The sequence below is a fragment of the Chanodichthys erythropterus genome, chromosome 8 (assembly GCF_024489055.1).
Source record: "Chanodichthys erythropterus isolate Z2021 chromosome 8, ASM2448905v1, whole genome shotgun sequence".
NCBI classification, from domain to species: domain Eukaryota; kingdom Metazoa; phylum Chordata; class Actinopteri; order Cypriniformes; family Xenocyprididae; genus Chanodichthys; species Chanodichthys erythropterus.
The window spans coordinates 14588021-14611894 of NC_090228.1; the positions used below are offsets into that span (position 1 = coordinate 14588021).

Here is a 23874-nt window from a genome sequence, read left to right on the forward strand (position 1 = left end):
GTTTTGAACTTGTGATAGTCATTGCAACATCTTGATAATATGCTGAGGATATGAAATAACACCCTGCATACTTCTCTTTATAACCAGCAAGGGGAGCCAAATGATCTTGAATGAATATTTCTGACACCAGCAATAAAATTTACAACAAAATCAATTGCAAAAAATATTAAGACCACCTAAATCATTGACATTGAGGAAATGTTTATAGTGCCAGAATATAAACTCAGGTGAATCTCATCAAATCTGACAAAAACATGACCAGACTTACCCTAAAATAAAGTTAATTTTAAATAAAGAAATTTAATTTTTGAAGGATCATCAAGATATTTTTAGCAGTGTGAACATACATACTACATTTTATATATAGCCCCAGACATGTTTTGGTGAGATTCTCCCAAATTAGATTTATTAATATTTAATAAAGCCATTCAGTCAAGTCTGTGATCCATTTAACTTGTTGTCCTGCAATAAATAGTGAAATTATTTGGATCAGTTTCTTTTATTGTGCAAAGTTTCTCTCCCCCCCCTCTTTGGAACATACAAAAGTGTATGAACATTTAACAATAAACACCAAACCAACAGCTTAACGAGGTTAAAAATTATGTGTTTGTGACAATTAATAGTATCAGGGGAAAAAAAAATCTACTGCATAAAACCGTAAAACAATAAGTTAACAAAAAGAAAAAATATTTTTTTAAAAATCTCAATACTCTTTCAAACGTCCCATAAAAATACACTGATCAATTTCAAAATGTTTAAAAAAGGCAGCCTTTTCGGGCAACCGATATATGATGTTTGACATTCAGTTGTTGCAGTCTGCTCTCACTTCAATCCAAATATTCACCGTGTGATTGGCTGGCACTGAGTGTCTCATACAAATGCCTATAATACACATGGCCAACACAACGGTTTGTGTACACGGCATCCAAGCAGTCTGCAGTTTTCAGCGCATCTCTTTTAAGATGCCCACGTTTCTCTTTACCTTCAGTAAGAAATGGTCAAATAGAGTTCTGTTAGAAGGACAGGCAGCAGTCTTGCATCACAACTTGGGTAGCCGGAAGAGTTTTTCTGAATGTCAGGACTGGCTACTCCAGCCTTGCAGATCCCCTGGTGTCACACAGGGGGCTGGGCGTTGTGCCTCAGCCCAGTATAGGGCCACAGAAGCTGCTGGATGGTCATCCAGGAGTCCCCGGTGCCCACAGGTGCTGCATCTACTGCAGGCTGTAACATCAGACTCGCCAAGAGGGCCAGTAGAACAGCTAGCACTACAAACAAGGCCACCCAAATCCAAACGCCCCTGGTGCCTCTGGACACTGCAGGCCTCCCCTCTGTCAGAATGGGTGGAGCGTGATCTGTTGGGCTGGGGCTGGGACTGGGATGGAGAGTGAAAGAGATGTTTAAAGAAAATTTTAACAGCATACCATCAGCAACAAGAAGCAAGGTGTTTTCTTATGCTAAACGAGGAAGGAGCAAGTAAAATGTTAATGTTATTGTAAACAGCTGCAGAAAACTTTATATATCTTTAGGCCAGTAACATTCTGTACAAGCAAGCAAACACAGACATGGCAAAGAATAGCAACAATGTGGTCTCGTACATAATGTGCATTCATCAGGAATCAATAACACATGAAATTGAGCTTACATAGCTAGAAGCATTCACATACACGTACTTGTATAGAGTATGTTCTAGGCCTTATTAGAAAAAAAAATATATACAAAGCAGATCATAAAAACCATCAAATTTAAAAAAAAAAAAAAAAAGAAAAAGAAAAAAGGTCAGTCTGAATAGGCAAGACGGCTGAGGCGACCTTAAGAGAATAGGCTGAACATTTAAAGGAATGTGAAAAATAACAGCTGTTACTGAAAGCAATGTTGCACATGATAAACAAGGCAAATATGAATGTTCTGTGATAGACCGATACATATATAGGTCACGCCGGGTAGTCGGCCAATACTTTACCATTTTGAGGTCAGCCAATAACTGATTGGGTCGATTAACAGACGCAGCTGCAATTTCAAAATATACCAGCTAGGTCAATTTCTTCACCTTCATTCTTGAGTGTTTATTTAAATTCAGTGAAGTGAAAATATATATATATATATATATATAAAAAACTTATTGACCACAAACTTTTGAACAGTAGTAGTATACATACATAATTATCTCCAACGTTCTCTCTAGTTATCGGTCTACCACTCATCCTGTTTTTAAGAAAATACCCCAGATAATGTCAGCACACAACTGTGGGATCAAAGTTTATTGGCAAATGCCCACAACTGTCCACCAATGTGGAGAAAACAAGAACTTTTTGTCTTTTCTCTGAAACCACAGGTTGACTGATTAGATTATTTGCTGAAAACCGAAGCAGAATACATGCAGTGTATCACAATGTGTGCTGAAGATAAATGCAAAGCTATGGAAAATTATGGGTGTCCAGCATCCATGAAGAACATAATTAAAGTTACTTTTCCCTAGCTTAGCTGTAGGAGAAAAAGGCAGTGACATCACTGACAGAAAACCCTCGATTTGTAGTAGATAATGCCTGGAGGCTGAAGCAGAGAAATAACGGAGGCGGAAGATACACTAACGTCTTAGTCGGCATTATGAAGGAGGTGATTTTGATGCCTAGTTCTGTTATGCTACTCCTTCTCTCCGCTGGTTCCTCTTTCTGCTCCTCCTCCAAGTGAGAGTCTGTTTCATATCCATACCTGTGCAAAGTTCACACTGCACTGAGTGTCCACCATCTTAGCTCAAGGCCTCCATTGTGGGTCTGCATGACAACCTTTCGATGGCACATTTGCTTTATGATTTTGACAAGAAATCGATGCAAAAGACGAACGGTACACAACAGTTCTTCACGCGTGACCTTACCTATTCATCAGAGTGGGCTCGTCAACGTCGGCCCAAGTACCAGAGCTAACGAAGCGCTTTAGAGGTGGCCTCTTGGCTGTCATGATCCTGTAAAGTGGTTGACACACAACCATGACATCCTTTCTCGCAGTGCAAAGAAGTGCAGAAGTTTATAAAAACAATCGGCATGCAACTCCAGTAGAGTTCATGGGTTCGATTTCCAGAGAACATACTGATAAGTGTGTAATTTCAATGTTTCAATGAATAAATGTTGTTCTGAGAAGTTGGTCACACCAACTCTTGTTTTTTTTTTTTTGTTTTTTTTTGGAGGGGGGGGGGGGGTGGAGTAGAAAAGGCAGTTGTGTTTTGTGGACCATGCAATCTCAAAAAAAGCATCTGTACACTTACCATGGTGACCGACGGGAGAGCCTCTCGACCTCAGTCTCTGCCATGTCTTTGGGCTGTGAATTAGAAACCACTGTTTATTCAGATGCTCCACTTTTCTCTACCAAAAGCATCTCTCTAAGAAGTGAGTGGACTATTCACCATGTCAAAATGGGTCTGTCCTCCAACGCTGCGGGGAATGGTAGCTATGCTGATGCGTCGGCTAGTAGTCTTGGGACAGAACACGTAAAAATCAGTAAAAATAAACTCTTCAAGCTCTCTTCAAACTCTTAACATGGTGTGTTTTGTGCCATAACTCACTTTGAAAATGTTTGAGGTTGACGGCTTCTTGTTTCTTAAATCATCTGCAAATACAAAAGAAATCTCATGTGATTAAGGGTAGGGACACACCAAACTGAAGCAAAGCCAAAGAACTAGCGCTAATGAAACCCGACTGTGTTGTCGCTTCACATCGGCTGCATCGTGACCTGTGTGTTAAGGAGGTAACAGTCTATTTAAGCAGATATATTTGTCTATATTCGTCATTCAAAAAGGGAAAGCGAAACTGTAGGTATACAAACCATGAATAAAGCAGCACTTGTTTACCGTTTTGAATATCAATCATGCTGATCACGATCTTTATTCCACTCTGCTCTTTATTATGAAAATATTCACGCAGTGGAATGCTCAGGTAAGATGACGTAAAATTAGAAAAGCCTTCTGTCTGTGCTGTCATGCCTTCTTAACTGGCTTTCATCACTTATGCTCTTATTCTCATGCACAGATTCGTTGCCATCAAAAACGATGCCATCAGACTATAGCCAACATTGCAGAACAAACCAAAAAAACTAAGTCAGCTGACACTCAAAAATGGCCTGACATTGCCCACTGGCTTGGTGTGTCCCTGGCTTAAGACACAAAAGTGACTGAGATTAAGTCACTAATAATGATTAACAAAAAAAGCAATACCAGGGGACCCAAAGGGCCTCTCATTTGGCGTGAGGTTCTCCCTGAGCTCCAACAGCTCCGCATGCTCCTTGGTGTACATCCTCCTCAAGTTTTCCACATGCTGAATCATCACCTCCACCGTTTTACCCACTCTGGTCTCCTACACATGCAAGGAAGCAGAGACGTAAACAAGCAAGCTTCTTTGGCCTTAGTGGGCTAGTTCAAGCCAAATCTAGCAGAGTTAACACACAAACCTGATGAATGGCCCCAAGCATCTCTGAACGGCTAGACACTCTGGTCATGGACTGGATGAGGATCTCAAGGTTCTTCTGCAGACGATGGATGATCTCCATGGACTGGTTATCCTCCTCACACCGTGGGATTAAGGCCTATAAACAAAACACACAGTGTTATATTCAAGCTACTTATTCAAACAGAGGAATTCAGATCAAATTTGGGAAGATATTACATTTCAATAAGAATTTTCTGTTGTGAGTTGAAAAATTCATTGTGCTGAGCAGAGGACTACTTGGATGCACTGACAAAACACACTTGCTCTAAATGTATTTTCTGAAGAATGAAAATGATTTTATGCCTGCAGAGAGTGCACAAAATGTCAGACCTGCAGTAGACCTTTACAACTGTTGACTTCCTTGCGGACGTTATCCTCGGCCAGGTCCCGTGAGCGTTCCTCCAGGCGTAGCCTCTTCTCCAGGGTGAACATGTCACATTTGAAGCCCAGAGAGAGACGGTGGAACTCCGCCTGGTAGGAGAGCACACGGTAAACACTTTAAAAACATTTCACACTGAGAAAATTACATGCTTTTGTAAATATTTTAGCTCATTCACTAGTTCAGGTCTGTTTATAACATATACCATTATAACTATTCTGCAGAATTCCTTGAAATTGGCCCTCACATTTATTACAAAAATGTAAAAAGGTGTTTAGATTTTAGTCTAGTTATGAGCTACCAATCATTACCATTATTATGCATTTATTAATAATGTGTAGCAGTCTGCATTTTCTTCAGCATATTTTAACTTTTTTTAATGTTTTTTTAAAGTCTTTTTTTTTTTCACATTTAAAAATATGTTTAAACAGATACGCTCTACACACTAACATGGGACTTGAATGAAAAAACACCTTACCTCAATCTCTTTGTCACTTGGCGACAGGCTGCAGATGAAATGCACATTTCAGATTAATGGGAACATGAATATATCAAGTGAATCATGTGAAGGCATTCATGAATCAGATTAAAATTTATGGACATCAATTCAGTACACAAAGCATTATAACCTGTTCTTGTCATCTTTGGTGGAATCATTGGCATTTTCAGAGAAGACCGATGTGTCACCTGAGGGTGGAGGAGGAGATTGACATTGAGGAGAGACAAGACAGTATCTTATGTAGAACTAGATGTGAAAGAGTCAGACGGGGAGAGAGCAATTTATCTATAGTCATGTACCTTCTTTTTCTGTGGCCACTGAAGACTCACCGTCCTCCAAAGCTTTTTGTTCCTCAATAGCTTCCATACTGCTGACTTCCTGTAAGAGGACCATTTTACTTTGTATATGCAACACAGACATGTCAAATTCAGCATATTTACTATAGTAGTTTACAATGAGCATCTGAGATGGCATGTTATGAATGTTGATTAATAAGAGCACAAACCTCTTGTGTAATTAACAGTATTTCATGAAAGTATCTGGAACAGCAGCTAGGACTGCATTCGCCTGGCTTTCATTACATCTTGTTTAGTTAACACTGTACATGCTGGTGAGAGTGGCTCTTACCTTCTTGAGCTTGTTCCTCAGAGTCAGGGGGTCTTTTCTGGAGCCTTGCGCAGCAGGAACTGTCGGAAGAATTCCCTCACTGGCAGTGGAGTCAAAGGTCATGTCCTTTGCTTTTTCAGAAAGACCCTTTGATGAATCAGGTGAGGCTGTTGAGTTTGAATCAGATGTGACCACTGTCCTCTTACAGTCTGTCTTGTCTTTGTCTAAAAAGGAATAAAGAAAGGAGAAGGGACATTTAGAGAGAGAGTAGCTCAGCTCTGAAACCTAGTGAGCTGGCAAGCAGACAAGGTGAAAGAAATATTGTAGACTTATTTAATAATTCAATACTACTAAATTGTATTAATAAATAAAAATGGATTTTCCCTAATATTTATGTTTGCTATTAACATTTAGGCTTGGAATATTGCACAGTTTTAGTTGTATTAAGTTTAGTACTTCATATAATATTATATTTGTATTTTTACTTAACAATAACACTGTAGCTCACTAGATTTTGAAACAAAGCTACAGAGTTCTTCATTGGTTTGTCACAATACCAGTATTTCAGTAGCCAATAGCAGTACAGCAAGATTTCATGATTCTCAATATTAATTTTAAATCCACAGCAAAAGCCAAATGCTACTAAACATTTAAATTTATATTTTGCTTTTTAAATAAATATGAACAATGGCATGCAACCTTCAAGTATTTGTTAATGAAGTACTAAGGTTTTCTAAGTAAATATTCAAGTAAACAGTCAGTAATGAAAACAAATAAATGAATAACAGTTGCTGGGTTTCTCTTTTTCTAGTCAGTATTGTTCAACAATTAGATTTAACATCAAAATATGCAATGGCAAATCTGCATTTACATCGACCGACTTCATTTTGACCAAGAGCAGCATTTGATTGTTGCAAAAGCAGTCATCCTTCAGTCATACAGCTGGTATGGTTGAGTCATACATTTGGTACATGCATACCAAAATGAGTCGCTTCTCTGTACTATTGTTTCGTATCTTTTTTTTTGTATTAAATTGTTGATGGAATACAGGAATACAATTACATTTGACATCCCTACTTCAAACATCAACAGGGAACTTCCTCCTACCTGGCGAGTTAACCTCAGTTGACGTCACCTCCACCGCCTCTGGCATGGCCTCCTCTTCCTCTGCTACTGGCAACAAGAGATTTCTAAACAAATAAATAACAAACAAACAATACAGCAACTGTTTAAGATATGCACATTACAACACTAACACACTCAGTCCAGCAACCTCTGCGATTCAAGTGCGTAATAAATATATTGAAAAACAATCAGTTGCATAGAGGAAATACTCACTTGTCCGATTTCGCAGACACTTTAGAAAGCTGTCCCTCACTCAGTCTCTATAGGTGACAACAGCTTGGCATTATGACACAGTGACACACTCTGAGCAGCAACACATATACATTTGTGAAAACTACTGTGTTGTGCAAATAAGCATCACACACGCACATAGTTCCATACCTGTCCCATGACATGGCAGATGAAATATAAGAGCTACACTCTGCTTTACAGAGAGAGAAGTGCTAGATACTTACATAATGGGTATGAGAGCTCTACAGCTGGCAGAGAAAGAGAGGATGGTAAAGACAGGAAGAGAGAGAGGGAGTGACAGAAAGAGAGGGAGGGGAGAGCACTTGTACTGGCAGAGTTCATTGAAGTGGGAGTGAAAAAGTGCTATACTTGTTCCAAACATACTGATGGAAAACCACACACACAGCCTGAGCAACATATTTTATCATCAAGTTCATAAAACGACAGCAGAATAACAATCAAACAACCAACAAATAAAACCAAAAATGGTTGCGGGTCTGTTCCGGTTGAGTCACAGTTACCAGGGAAGAAACAAATGCATGCTTTATTGGTTAGTTGCACTTAGCAAAGTTAGATAGAAAAATAAATAGGCTTATTAAAAGCTTCCATATTTCTTGTTGACGTCAAAGGCTAAGCACCCAATCTGTCATTTAGTAGAAGCTAGCCAAATTGGGCAGATCGCAACATGGATGCCACTTGATGTTCAGTCTAATTTCTAGTTATTGACGCACAACCTGTTAAGAACCACCCCAAAGTTTGGGGTGGATAAGACATTATGTTTTTGAAAGAAGGCTCTTATGCTCACCTGACTATTTTTTTGATCACAAATACAGTAATATTGTTATACATATTAGGGGTGTAATGGTACATGTATTTGTCTCAAACCATAACGGTATGGACGTTGCGGTTCGGTGCATAGAGTCAGATAAAGAAAATGGTCAGTCATAGGCAATCCACATTCCAATCCATAAGGGAGCACACGTGGTAATGCAACGCTGTTTGCTAACTGCCACAACAGGTAAAAGCAGAGAACAACAGATGATCTATGCATAGATGCGTTTACATGTCATCTCTCAACCAGTGTTTCAACCGCGGAACGACGTAAATAAAACAGCTTGAGAATAATCTCTCACATAGCATTACATTTACCTCAGGCAAGTCATTTAGTGTCCACAGCATGTTAGTTCACTAGAGAAATGAAGTCTAGAGGGGAGGATTTCATTAAATATATGCACTATATTTGCATATATATATATATATATTATATATATATATTATATATATATATATATATATATATATATATATATATATATATATATATATATATATATATATATATATATATATATATATATATATATATATATATATATATTCATTTACTTTACCTCTTAGTAATGTCTCTATTTAATATATGTTTATATACATTTATCAAAAAGTTATGACAGTGACTTAAAAAAAAAAAAAAAAAAAAAAAAAGAAAAATAATTGAAAAATAGATTTAGAAGTTAATGCAAAACTTGCCATATGTGCAACACATGTTTTTGTTTTGTTTTTTTTTATTTAAGTGTTGATCATTATATCTAAAAATAAATAGCAACTAAATTTAATAGTTTGGGCTCTGCTGTTAATTAACCTTTAATAATATAGTAATGTGCAAGTAAGGGCTCTCTGTATATTGTTTCAAGCATTAGCTGAGATAACATTTTTAGGATAAAAAAAAAAAAAAACCTAATTATAATTGAATGTATTTCAAGAGACAGAATTTGTTCAATAAAACATTGTTTAATAAAATAGCAATTTTATGTTTAGTTCTCCCCCCTGCTGTACCAAACCATGACTTTAATACTACATACTGAACCATCATGTTTGTGTACCATTACACACCCCTAAATACATTTTATAGCCACCATTACTCCAGTCTTCTGTCACATGAACACTCAGAAATATGCTTCTAATATGCTGATTTGATATGAAACATTTATTATCAATGTTGAAAACCGTTGTGCTGCTTACTATCTTTTGTGGAAACCATGATCTTTTTTTTTTTTTCTTCTCAGGATTCTTTGATGAATGGAAAGTTCAAAAGAACAGCATTTATTTAAAATAGAAAAATGTATAACATTATGAAAGGTCTTTACAGTCACTTTAATGTCACCATGGTCACTTTTGATTTTACAGACATTCTTGCCGAGTAAGATTATTAATTTCTTTCTTTAAAAAAAAAAAAAAGAAAATCTTACTGACCACAAACTGAGGCTTTTCCATAAAGCCATACCAGAATAATATTAGCTATTGGACAGTCCATTTATCTCTTATGTACACTGATGTCTAGTAATGTGCTACAGTACATATTCATAGAGGTCTAACACTGCCCACTCTATATAAACTGAAAAGCAGAAAAGCCCTCAGATGAAGTGCAGTTTATTTTGGTAGCACTCCAAGTTCACCTAAATCTCTCCCCCATCTTATCATTATAAGTTAACAAATTACATGAGACAGAGTCAACAATGAGGCAATTAGCATAGTGCAGGTTAATAAAATAGTTTGCATCAAATTCTAGACAAACAAGCAGGCAAATTACACTTATAAAACTATGCTGTCAGATGTCAGGTGCTTATATAAAATTGCAAAGCCGCTCACACAAAGCAATTCTAAACACCGAAAGCCCAAGAACATTACATCGATAAGCGAGTGGGCACATCCTCTCATGAGCAGTCATTCCTGCTTACCGCCATCCAGAACCCTCTTAAAGCAGCCAACTGCGGGATTCCCTTTACAGCACAGCGGAAATGTTAGCTACTCTCTCAGTACACTGTACTGATAAACAGGAAGTTTTTTTGCTAATTAACATGCAAGAGAAAAGGGCAAAACTACAAAGAAAGAGAAACACAAAAGGGGAAGTGAAAGAAAAGGCTAGCGGCGTTACAAACGCAACAAGCTTCCCCCTTGGTTTCCTCAGCTTCCTCAAACTGACCTGCAAGTCACTCATGTCAGTAGTGGCGGCCGCACGCTCTACCTCACGTCCTCCGCTTGTGCCCACAGACTGCTGGGTCCTGACCCAGGAGGAAAGAGAAAGTTTGTTACTATATTGTTGTGCAGTTTGTGATTTTTCAGGATGCAGCTGTTCTCAGTAAGTGCAACAGCATTACTTGCGCTCCATCAGTGCATGGATGGGGCGTCTATGCAAGCCTGGCCACACAGGTGCATGGCGAGCATGCAAAGCGAGGCTCTGTCAGTAGTAATAACTCCTTAATAAGTCTACACAAAACAGCCCGACACACATTTGACTAGCAAATGTGATCTTTGGGTGTGTGGGAGGCATTTCGATTGAAAGTAGACCATAATTTCTTTTTGGTGAATCATTAACCAGCATTTCATAGCAGTGAGCCAGAGAAAATCCACAAGAAAATGATGTATGGAAATTGTATGTGTACAAAAAAAAGCAGGGTGCAGTGTCTCACCTTCCTGTAATGGAATCACCAACTTCAGGCTGGCCCGTGTAGACAGATACCATCTCAGTGGTCACAAGGGAGGAAGGTTCAGTAGTTGAAATAAGATCTTTGACTGAGGTCACTGGTTCATGGGATGTCTTGGAGCTCAAAGACAGGTCATCTGGAGAGTAAGTGGGAGGAGTTTGTGTGGACATAAAATATGCAATAAAAATAAAGTCACCTTGTCATAAAAGGAACATTAAAACTTTAATTTAGTGTAATAAAAGTCATTTTATTAAATTCAAATGAAATATATTATTTCATTCATATATGTTACTAAAATGATAGAGCATTAATCAGAGAAGGACAGTGAGGGGAAGAGCTCTCACCAGCACAATGATTGTGGGTGTGAGGCAGAGGAGCAGCCTGCCCGTGGGCGTCCTCAGGCCCAGTGCATTCTGGGAGTCTGTCTTCCTCCTGCAGCAGCCAGGAAAAGATTCAGAAGGCCAGCAAAAATGAACCTTTACTCTGCCAGAGAGAACGACTCCCCAAAGACGACATATTGATACTTTAAATGATGGGCGAAAATCCACACTTCAGACATTTGCAATGCAAATGGTGACAAGTTCATTCAGGTGTGATGTTCAATACACTGTCAATGTGTCTCTATGCGTGTACACTTGTTCTAAGGGTCATCCAATTTCCCGCTAGCATTCAGGAAGCAGCATTCCCTAGTAAAAACTCCATCACCCTGAAAGCAGTCAGTCACATGTCTGACCATGCCAAACACTAATTGTCCATGACACCAAAAAGAACAATGTGGCTTGGCATGCATAACACATCACAAGGTCACTAAAAAATGTGTTTTATGAATTTCACAGTCAGGCACTTTGAAAGCTTGTATTTTTGAAACCAAACGAATGAAACGCTTTGAATAAAATGGTTGATCTTGTATCACTGCATCATAAGATATGATCACAAGAATGATAACCTATTTACACAATCATTTAATTTTCTGGTAGTTTGTAGAGAGGGATTATGAAGATGAGAAACAGAAATATACCTTTAGAGATGTGCAAGGCTTCTGCATTCCTCCCACATCCTCAAATGGACTTTCTGAAAAAAAGAGAGAAAGAGAAATTACATTTTTCCTCAATGTCATGTCCAGTTGTTGTGTTCAGACAGTCGGGTTTATGAAGTGACCATTCTCTGATGGCTAGTCGGCAGTCATGCAGCGAAGGATGGGTGGAGAATAAGGTCACAAGGTTTACTTTACACTGCTAACCAAAGATGGCAGAAAAAGTGGAGAAGAAAAGCCAAAAAAGGTCTGGAGCTAGCTAGAGTGACCCTGCTTTTCCAGCTTGTGTTTAAGATTCAGGGATGGCTGCTTGCCCTGTGTCACTAGGGATTAAGAAAGGATTAAATAGCCTAACGAATCTGACACAGGCTTGTTGTCCTCTAGATGAGACCTTTTCTACTAGACAACTATGAAGTCTCACACATTAGGTGAAACTATTCTTCTTTAGGGAGTGAAAGATTGTGTATTTTCATCATCTTTAGTCAGAAGCATTTACATTGTGACTGTGCCTCAGATGCAATCAACTAAGGTGTGAACCAAATGAAGAGATGTGCTACTACCTTCAATAAATTCTTCTCCTCACAAGAACTCTGGTTAAGCTAACTTATTTTATGTATTAGAGAAATCGAATACATTGGCGAGCCACCCAAACAACTGCTCAGCCAAATACATCAATATCTAACAAGAGGAAAACCCTAACATTTAGGTCTGTTCCTCCGTTTATAAAACCTTCTTCATCTTGCAATTTCAGACTGTTGCTTTGAAACTTCTTCAGAATCTTGTGCGCAAACTAAACTGAATCCTACTATGGGAAAAATAACCCTTACTAATTAATACATTTCTCACCTTGCGATTCTCTGTCAGTGGTGCGGTCTGGTAGAAGTGTCTTAGAGAGTGTGAAGTCTCTTTGTAGCTCTTCGGTCTCTACTCCAGAATCCTGTGTTGTTTCAACTTCTTCAGTCCTTCCCGTGATCTTCTCCTTGTCCCTCACAGTCTCCGTGTGCTCCTCCTCCTCTTCCTCTTGTTTCAGGGCCTGTAGTTCCTCTTCATCACGACAGAGCTCCTGAAGCATTTCTTGGTCATGTCCGAGCTCTTGTAAAGGAGGTGACTCAGACAACACATATTCCTCATCCCATTCAAGAGAGGGGCCATCCAGCTCTTCCACAACCTGAGGATACACAATAACACCAGTCACATGTCATCAGGTGGTGATAACAGCTCTACACAAACACTATAATAAAACAAGGTGGGCTTCCTCAGCTGAGCTTCTTGAGTCTTTGGAACAATATTCATTGCGATATACAATAAACTGGATTGAAAAATAATAATATAAGTGAATCAAGCTCAAGACATGTGGCAAGTTCTGAACATAAGAACATTGTGGGGTATTTGGTAAACGGCATCTAATCTCTTGAGATGAGTTCAAGAAGAAGTCAAGATTCAAACTGGCTCACAAACCACACTTTCCTCCTACACACAAAGCTCCCGGCATCTTGTAATGAGACTGTAAAAGTATCCATCTGTGATCTGCAGAATCTCACAAAAAAATCTTTATTTCTGTTTTGCCCAAGGCTGAATCTAAATCCGTCGAGAGTTTTAAAGCCCACATATGCTGAAGCATGTGCAGGCAGTGAAAGCAATGGTCTGACGAGCCTCAATACCTGCTGTAGGTGATCCGGTGTTTGGCTGCTGGCCTCTCTGCTGTCCAATGGAGCCTTTAGTCGGTCGAGTTCCTCTCGCAACTGCTGCTTCTGGTTCTCTTGCTCTTGTACCCTAAAAAGGCATATGAAAACCACTGAATTCACAAAACTCTAAAGATTGTCTTTCCCTAACCAAACTCACTATAATACAACTTAACTTGCACAAAAGATTAATGCAACACAAAAACACAGTTATTCTGGTTATTGAAAAGCCCTGCACATAAGACAATGTTGATAAAAGATATAAAAGAAATACGTCAAGAATTGTATCCTGACTCTTTTAATCAAAACCTATTTGTGAGTTGCCTAAAAATTCTCCTATTACACAGACCAAACTAAATTTCAGTGCAAGAGAGCAAATCCTCAGTACAAGTCTGAACTGTTCACAAGTCCTACAAAAGCGAAAGTCGGACATACTATACCCAATCCGCAGGCCCAAGCAGTGTCCCATTGTTTTTCCAACCCAATCTTAGAGCACCACTGGACTCTGGTCATTGGACTGCATCCCCTTAACTTCTCTGGCTTCTCACAACAGCCTTTGCCTTTTATTCACAGTACGCTGAGTGCCATAGCCTTGAAAACCGTGTTGTCAGATAAGAGACACCAATGAACCAAAAACAGCTTGACAGGGTCAACCAGAACAGCCCCTTGACAAAAGCTTCTAGAGACATTCACATAGACATGGACTAAATTGGTAAAGCTTCGCACCATAATCCTTCCACTGCCTAGAAAGGCGTGATGTTTCAATCTAAATACACTGGTTTAAAAAAAGTGCACTTATCTATGCATTAAAATCATTGCCATTTGCAATCTAAAGGCTTCATAGTCTCTGTTAACTGTATGACCATGCTGCTGTTCTGTACTACCAATATTCACTATTAAAATCAAAATCTAAGTCTAAATTAAAGGGATAGTTCACCCAAAAATGAAGATTCTGTCATCATTTACTTATCCTCAAGTTGTTCCAAATCTGTATAAATTCCTTTCTTCTGCTGAGCACAAAGAAGATATTTTGAAGAATGTTGGTAACCAAACAGTTGATGGGACCCATTTACTTACATAGTATTTTTTTTTCTCCATACTATGGAAGTCAATGGGTCCCGTTACCGACATTCTTCAAAATATCTTCTTTTGTGCTCAGCAGAAGAAAGAAATTCATACTGGTTCAGAACAACTTGAGGGTGAGTAAATGATGACAGAATCTTCATTTTTGGGTGAACTATCCCTTTAATTTAGACTTCGAGTTTAAATCCATTTCAATCCAGTGGTACCAGTAAACACTCCATCTACTGGCATTCACATCACAGTTAAGAATACTTGGTCTTGTGGCATTTACTACAGCTTAGGTGATTGGCTCAGAAAACCTGCTGTCATATAAAAATTTTGTGGGCAAAGTCCATTGTCTATAGTTAATAGTGTATGATGTAGGAAGCACATTTCACACAGAAGTCACTTTCAAACCAAGCAGCTTTCGGGTTTCAAAAATGCCAGATCACAAAGATTCCTATTGAAAGGGATTTCGACTGAGAAAATTCACTGAACAGTAAATGTAGAGAAAAAAGAAACTAACATTTCAAACTGTTATCAAAAGAAAGCTAATAAAAACTTCTCTGCTACCAACTCAGTCCACTCACTTGACAGACAGGTGCAGGATCTCGGTACGAGAACGTCGCATGTTGCTGGCCATCTTCAGAAGCTCCCTCTCTAGAGAGTCTGTGTACTGGTCCAATTGCTCCAGACTGCGGGTCCAGTCACGCCTCCTCTGTTCAAGCTGCACCTCCAAGCCCTGCAGCAGTTCACAAGATCAACAATGAGGCTCAATAAAAAAAAAATACAACACACAGTGTACCAACTAAGTCATTAATACTAGCTAAATCTTATTGAATGTGATAAAGTTTCATCAAAGACCTCTTAAGGAGAGTCACAAAGTTATTCTGACCCGACACACTGCCCCTGTGCATCGTGGGAATTGGAGTGAGAGAAATATTGGCCTATATAGTTGACCACCGGGGAAGACCGCACGTACTGATGCGGTCCACTGAATACACACAATAAGAGTGACCGTGTTCAGCCAGGCAGTTATGCAATGTGGTAAATAAAGGCTCAGATAAGGGAAAATTAGTTGCATAATTTTCAAGAGCTTATGTTTTTCTCTCTACAATGGTGTCATGATTTGTGCATAACATTTGATTTATCATGTCAACATTTGGCTCCTCTCACCTGTATCTTGAGGTCAGTGCTGGTCTCCTGAATTTCACTGCTCTCTGTAAGGCCTCTGAATGCTGTGAGAAAGGTCATGCTGTCTTCCTTAAACTCCCTCTTCTGGAACGATTCATGTTTGATACACTGTGAACATTCTCAATTATTATGGGCCAAAATCATATAAAACTGAATTCAGGTGTCTGGTGATGGAGAGCTGGCAAAATTAACCTCAGACTAACTGTGCAGGTGAGGGTTTGTTTTAAAACTGTGTGTGTGATGGCTGGTTAGTTTGGTTACCAGTCTGCTGATCAGAGTTTTGAACTCCAGAGACAGCTGCTCCGGAGTCGGGCCTTGGAGAAGCAGAAGAACCTCACGATCTAGAGTCTCATCCAGAGAAGATGCAAAACAGACAGAGGAGGACAGATGCTCCAAACCCTTCACAAATACACACACACTTAATGTCAGCAGTGTATAATACATTTTTTAATTATATTATATTTTATATAAATACATAATTTCTATATATTTATTTATAGTTTTCTATATATTTATTTATAAAGATAAAATTTATAAATAATTTATAGAGAAAAACAATATTGATTTCATTATTTAGTTATGACCAATTATGACTATGCAATCTCCCACATGTGCTTTCACAAAAACGAATTGTGAAATAAAGCACATGTAGACAGACTATTGTAAAGCCCAAAGTTTGGTGTAAAGCAAAGAGAGGGTGTGGATTACTGAGTGCACTCTGTGGCAGTGGAGTGGGAGAGAGAGTGGGCGGACAGAGAACGGCACATGAGTGCTGGTGGGAGTAGAGCAAAAGAAACACTCCAAATCATGGACGGGACAAAGACGACAAGGGAATTGAAAACACACACAAAAAAACACTACAAACCTCCAGGGGATTCTGTGCCAATGCCAACTCTGTCTGAAGAGAGCCTGAACTCATCTGATTGAGTCTGTAGGCCACAGAGAGAGAGAGACCCGGGCTGCAAACCCATACACACAGTTAGAGGAACATGAGAAGGAACTGCTGAAGTTTGTGCAAGTATAATGCATCCCACTAATAAGGTCAACTAATCAGCTAATATTTTCATTTACATGGGTTATGTGTATTTCATAGAGCTCTTACATTGTCATATCAGGCTGCATCATCTGCATTTGACTCTCCAGTTTGTTCTTGTCTGCTCTCAACAGCTGAAGCAAGCAAAATTAACATACACAATAATTCCACACTTTCAAGTAAATTAATTCACTTATACCAGTTACCATATGTACACTTGCTTATCTAAGGGGAAAAAAAATAAAAAATATCAGGATTTCAGGTCCCTAAATTATTTTGTGTAGAACTACTTTCTTACAGCACTGATTCAGCATCCTGTCTGGGAGAGAGAGAGGCCTACAGGTTACATTACTACATATTTTTTACGGTATTTTCTGACGGACAGTCACCGCATTCATGTATTTATACACACATATTTATATTTTAGTGTAGATTTTATATATATATATATATATATATATATATATATATATATATATATATATATATATATATATATATATATATATATATATATATATATATACACACATATATACACATATATACACATATATACACATATATACACTAAAATACACAATACTGTTTAAAAACTTGAGGTCGCAAGATTGTTTTGAAAAAAAAAATAAAAAATCTCTTACGCTTCAGTTCTTTGATCAGAAAAACAGTAATATTGTATAATAGTACTATTTTTATTTGAACATATTTTAAAAATGTAATTAATGTCACATGATACTTCAAAAATCATTCTAATATGCTAAATTGATGCTCAAGAAACTTTATTATCAATGTTGAAAGCAGTTGTGCTGCCTATTAGTGCATGATATTTCTGTGGATGCCATGATACTTTTTTTCCCCCAGGATTCTTTGATCATAATGATCCAAAGAACAACAGTGTGAGCAAATTTTGGGCAATGTGAAAGAACCTTTTTGGGAGGAGTGCTGTGTTGCCACTTAAATTGTTCATTAATTGATCTTGTACATGCATTTTTATACCTTGCAAACTTAAACATTTCGTTTTCTGTGATGTATTCCCCATTGCAATTTGTCACAAAAATAATGTTATCTAGCAGGTTAGTTGACTGTAAAAATGCAAACATAACTTGTTGTAGTCTAGGAAGCATCAGTAGGGACATGTTGAAAACTACAAACCAATCAGTAATATTTAATGAAAGACAAATATTTCTAGAAAATAGAAATACTTTTGTGAAATTCTAACTACTAGCCTGACATAAATAAATCCTTACTGCTGAGTCCTTTACAGTATGCAGTATGGCTCTTTGCAGATCTGTTTACTTAAAACTTTAACAATTTGGAAAGATATACCAATGAATAATGTGGTCATTCTGGAACTACTTCACAGCAAAGTAATTTTGGAAAAGTAATAATAAACAGCAGTGTGGTTAAATCACAGTTTACTGATATTAGACAGAGACAGAGACAGAGAGAGAGAGAGAGAGAGAGAGAGAGAGAGAGAGAGAGAGAGAGAGAGAGAGACAGAGAGAGACAGAGAGAGACAGAGAGAGAGAGAGAGAGACAGAGAGAGAGAGAGAGAGAGAGAGAGAGAGAGAGAGAGAGACAGAGAGAGAGACAGAGAGAGAGAGAGAGAGAGAGAGAGACAGAGAGAGAGAGAGAGAGAGAGAGAGAGAGAGAGAGAGAGAGAGAGAGAGAGAGAGAGACAGAGAGAGAGAGAGACAGAGAGAGAGAGAGAGAGAGAGAGAGAGAGAGAGAGAGAGAGACAGAGAGACAGAGAGACAGAGAGAGAGAGAGAGAGAGAGAGAGAGAGAGAGAGAGAGAGAGAGAGAGAGAGAGAGAGAGAGAGAGAGAGAGAGAGAGAGAGAGAGAGAGAGAGAGAGAGAGAGAGAGAGAGAGAGAGAGAGAGAGAGAGAGAGAGAGAGAGAGAGAGAGAGAGAGAGAGAGAGAGAGAGAGAGAGAATTTGAGATCACCTCTGTAACTGAGGAATACTCCACAATGGCCACCTTCAGTTCATCTATCTGTTTATTTTTCTGAAGGAGAAATAGGGCAGTTCTGTTATGATAATGGATAATATAATTTAACATGATTGCAGATTGTATAAACATACTAAATGAATAATGGTAACACTCAATTCTTAGTAATGACCAAATCAAAGCCTCAATTCTTCTAAAGTTATTTGTCTGTTAAGATTGGCGTTTCATTTCAAACCATTGTTTTGGCGATACACAAGATGGACTGACCTCCTGAATTATCGACTCCTTGTCGGCCAAAATAGCATCAAATGAATGAACTTGAACCTGAGGGTGTAAGAAAGCATTCACCAATTACAGAGCTAAATGCTTACTTTGGCATAAAAGACCAATCACGGGTAAGTAAATCATAATCAGGCCTACCTGAAGGTCAGCATTCAGGTCACAGAGGTCATTCATCTTTTTCTGAAGCTCCTCTGCCTCTAATGTGACTTTCATGTTCTTAATGTGGGATGAAGGAAGACAAATAAAATGGATTTATAGATAATGAGGATCATTAAGTGAGACTACTTAGATGAATCTGTACAGTAGATGTATAGAGCCATACCTCCTCTTGTAGAGCAGCAATCTTAGATATGAGACTCTGGTTTTCCCGTTCCTGTGGGAAACCAGAACAAAAGGTTATAAAAGTGTCCATGTTTGTTCTAATAATATATATTGTCAATGTCAAATATTACCAATGTGATGTTGTTCATCTGGCAACCAGATTTGTTTACTCTGAATGTTTTAATATCCTTGGGTTATGTAATATTACTAGCCATCCAATTACAAGCATTATCTGTTTGCACTAGTTTATGAAACATATGAGTCTCATAACATGGCTTATTAACATCTGAACTTCTGTCAATGAGGTGAGAGGGTCTTGTGCCTCACCATCTGCTTTCTTTGAGCTGAGGCCTGAGCTCGACTCTCTTCTGAAGAGGTCAAGCTAAGCTTCATCTCCTCAACTTCCTCTTTAAGCATCTTCTCCTTCTGTAATAACTGCTGCCCCCTGCAGGATCAGAGATGAGGGGCAGGAGTAAAGAAGTGAAAGTCTATGCAAAGAGAATTGATGATGATGAAGGGATTTGAGCTTTCACAGGTCAAGAGAAGAGAGACAGAGTCAATACATTTTGGCTTGTGCTTTGAGGTCTTCGTTTTCCTCGATGAGTTTCTGGTTGGTGTCTTCCATGTTTTCAACTGCCTGCTTCAATTTACGAACCTCTTCCTGCAGCTTTTGGTTATTTAGCTGCAGATCTGCCACACAGAAGACCAGATCTGATGTCTCCCTGTACAATAGAAACACAAAATAACTCAGAACGCATCTCAAATATAATATATATTCAATAAGCATTATATATTTCTAACTTTTAATTTTTTTTGTATAAACAAGCATTTAAGCATAAGCTTTTAGAGATCAAAAGGTTTTTAAGATCATGAGAAACAAACTGAGTCAAGTGTGTCCAAAGTTTTGATTGATACAGTTGATACAGTCTCACAAACCATATGAGCACTGCTGTTAATGCTTTATCTGTCACAAACACACAACTCATACTCTTAAACTTACAAGTCAGCTCTGGTGACTTCCCCTCCGAATGCTTCTAGACTACCTGAGGTCATATTTAGTAGAGCAGATCTCTTTGCTAAAGGAAACAAGAGGTGATTGATACAAACTCATAACAAAAATAAGCAACATAGGAACAACATGAGCATTCTGATATACTCCTAAGATGATCTCACCTGATAAACTGTCCCGTAGTTTGAATGATTCCTGTTGGGTGTCATTCTTTGAGTCCGTCCTAAATGAAAAGGGGAAATTTGAGTTGGGTTTTTAGCTCCAAAAAAACTGTAATGTGGAAAATGTTGGAAAGAAAGGCCTTGTGATCAAAACTGATTGTGGATTGATAATAGACTGATGAAAATCTGCAATGTGTCTTTGGTGGGGTTGGCAATATCTACAAAAGACATACCGCATAAAGTTGTTTGCTAAAATCACCGCTTCTTGTTAACTGACCAAGGCCTGACCAAACTAACAGGAGTTGAACAACCACCAGATTTCTTGTTTTGCTTTTTTTTTGTCCTGTGCAATATATTGCCAACATTTTTGTCCCTGCTCTATCAATAAGACTCAAACACAAAATACCCCTGGTTGCGACAGTCATCAATCCACTCCTTCATGATGGCATGGTACGTGTCCAGGTCTATGGAGATGTCCTTGTGTTCTGGGTCCAGCATATTACAGAGCTCCTCTAGGCCGCTGTCCTCTGAACTGCGGCTGGTGGTGTGTCTCAAGAAGTCCACAATGTGCGATACGTAAACCTTACCTGCAACAGAGAACTCCGTGTTACTATGGTTACAGCGAGAGCCTCAGAAGACCTGGGTCTCGTCAGATGCCGTCCCACCAAGAAACCCAGAAAGAAAGTTTGCAAATCGACACCTACTTGTTCTGAGTCACCATGACCATGTGTCTGAACATATTGAGACAGAATATATAAAATCTGAGGCTATCATCCATTTTAACATTAACTTATAAACAAAAATCAACCATTTCACATGCACTTTCAGTGCACAGCGAATTGCATTCACAAGATGAATCGCTGTAAATAAAAGCAGTTTTGTTCTCTTTTAGCTTAGCAGTCTGATCACCACAGATGGCACATCAGGTCAGAGACATCATGAGGAGAGAGCAGGACTTCATTGAGGACAGATCAGAAGGGCTTTGCCTCTAGGTCTGAAAAACATCTCTGCTGCTGAGTCTGAATGAGTCAATGTTCTCAGATGCTCTTGTTACTTTAACCAAACAAAACTACAGGCATTGTAATAATAGTCGGCTTCACAACCTGCTGAGGAATAACATCTATTAATCTGAAGCAGGAAGGAGAAGTTAAAGTTCACAAGACATCAAAACCTGACTGACTTCAACACACAATTCTGTTATTTATGTGCAGTCACATCTGAAAAATGTCTGTGTTATACTTTTGGTGCAAGTCAACTTGTGTAAGCCAGAAGCTAGTTATTTTAGTTTATTAAGTTTTAAATATGGATATTTTTCTTACAAAAAAAACTTGCTTCACTTCAAAAGGTCTTTATTAACCCTCTGGAGTTGTATGAATTATTTTATTGTGGATGTATGCACTTTTTTGGACAAAATCAGGAGTGCCATTCACTACCATTATAAAGCCTGGAAGAGACAGAATATTGTGTTTGTCAGAAAGAAGATAGTCATATACACTTAGGATGGCTTGAGGGTGTGTAAATCCCTGGGATAATTTTCATTTTTGGGTGAACTATCCCTTTTAAGCTACGTGGGCTATTGGATAACATTTAGGAAAAGTTTAGCAAACTTGCATAGAAGCTTGTAACAATCAACATTCAATCAATTCCAGACTGATAAAGCCTAGTCCTGGCCTTATTTTCTTGTTACACAAATTACAGAAGTAAAATGGGTTGCAAAAAACAATTCATGCTGACTAAAATAAAATCTTGACACTACTACAGAAAGTCCCAAACAGAACTAAATACCTCTGCATTGTGTGTCACAAGCCTGAAAAATGGTGTCCAACAGGTCTTCCTCACATATCAGACTGACTTCGGCCATGCTCTCCTTCTTGGGTTCAGAAGGAAACAGAGATCCTGTTCAAAACCCATGAAAAGACGAAAAAACAGTCACCTCTTTAAAAAAAAACAAAAAAAACATTTATGACATTAAAAAGATTGTGAGGTGATTCATTACCCTCGCCCAGTGAAAGTCTCTTGACCACAAGGGCCGGGTAGGTGAGTTCACTGTCCATGTTAGAAATATCCGAAGAGAAGTTTAGGTTATACGAGAACAAGCCTGGAGTTGGGATCTTCGACGTCTTCACCTCCGTGTCGGGCCCCTCCAGCTGGGTTTGTGTGGTGTAGCGTGGGGTAAAGTTAAAGTAATTGTCTCCAGTCTGGGCTGCTGGGGTGGAGCAGTTGCGCCGAAAGGGCCGGCTGTACGTTGCTGTGGTTCTCCTCTCCCCTAGCGTGCCTAAAGTGCCCAGCGTGCTGGTGATGGTATAGGTGGCATTGGCAGGGGTGATGGGAGCACGAGGGGTGTTGGAGGAAGACCCCGGTCCGGGGGAAGCTGTGGGGGTCAGCATGCCTGCAGAGGAATCGCAGTCAGTTTCTCCGTCAGGTCGGACAGTACGTTTCTTCAGGATGGCCTCCAGGTTGAGGCGCAGCCCCGAGTGAGGGCTGTCGTAGCTGCTAGACTGAAACTTAGGGATCTGAAAGGGCGAGTTAACCTCTTGATCTCGTCGCTGGATGGTCTGCAGCTTGCGGCAGATGCTGTCCACAGGGTTGTGCCGTCTCGGGGTCACTCCGACATCCATGTTGGAGCAAGAAAAGAGAGAAAGCCTCAATCTACAGGAGGGACATGAGTTACTTAGTATAAAAGCTTAAGACAGAGCGAATAGTATTTGGCAGGTGATGTGCAAAACAGAGGTGTAAAGAATACCTGAAATCCATACTTGAGTAAAAGTACTGATACCTTACATCGAAATTATGATTCCACTACAAGATACAAGTAACCAATTCCAATACGACTTGAGTAAAAGTCTTAAAGTATCTGATTTTAACAGTACTTAAGTATTTTACTTGTACTGAAAGTAGGCTCAGATATGCACTAGTCGTCTGGCAGTGAAAATAAGAAACAATTGATTTTTAAAATGAGAAATCAAGTTTATTTTCTAAAATCAAAATAAAACTGAACACCTCAATGTTGCTATAAATCAAGGTCGACACAACCTTTTAAACGTCTACAAACTCTCAAGTCTCAGTTAAGCTTAAGTGCACAAAAAGGTCATGAGTAAACCAATATCCTTCAAAATGGTCTTGTCAATATAGCGGATAAATAAAACAATGTTAGGTTAAATTAAATAGTCAAAGTCTACTGTATGTGCTGGTTTGAGCCTCATCAGCAGCTGCAGTCATTTCTTCATATAATAAATCAAACACCTGCGATCAGAAACTACCTGCTAAAGCACTCACATTCAAGTAAAGTATCCTTGTTGACAAGTTGAGGGAGTGAAGGCAAAATGCACAAGATATAATACCTTCAA

The 23874-nt window shown here is 38.7% G+C and overlaps 1 protein-coding gene across 2 annotated transcripts; it reads right to left on the reverse strand.

Moving 5' to 3' along the window:
- Positions 1-1100: 1100 nt before the first annotated feature.
- Positions 1101-23145, reverse strand: lrmp (lymphoid-restricted membrane protein). Of its 2 annotated transcripts, XM_067391923.1 has the most exons (36): positions 22524-23145; positions 22313-22423; positions 20934-21114; positions 20531-20589; positions 20358-20433; positions 19921-20079; positions 19685-19802; positions 19359-19409; positions 19175-19252; positions 19022-19078; positions 18752-18811; positions 16871-16935; positions 16634-16727; positions 16030-16167; positions 15751-15852; positions 15165-15316; positions 13492-13603; positions 12677-12998; positions 11816-11868; positions 11136-11229; positions 10783-10933; positions 10296-10374; positions 7298-7344; positions 7067-7149; positions 5981-6183; positions 5653-5731; positions 5484-5541; positions 5333-5360; positions 4806-4946; positions 4438-4572; positions 4205-4343; positions 3557-3600; positions 3398-3466; positions 3260-3312; positions 2873-2959; positions 1101-1372 (listed from the first exon to the last, which is right to left on the reverse strand). In XM_067391923.1, exons 1-36 carry the CDS (start codon positions 23143-23145, stop codon positions 1114-1116), a joined length of 4359 nt encoding a protein of 1452 aa, XP_067248024.1. In that variant the 3' UTR covers positions 1101-1113. The 2 variants fall into 2 exon arrangements, with proteins under 2 accessions (XP_067248024.1, XP_067248025.1); XM_067391924.1 differs by lacking the exon at positions 2873-2959.
- Between the last annotated feature and the right edge of the window lie 729 nt (positions 23146-23874).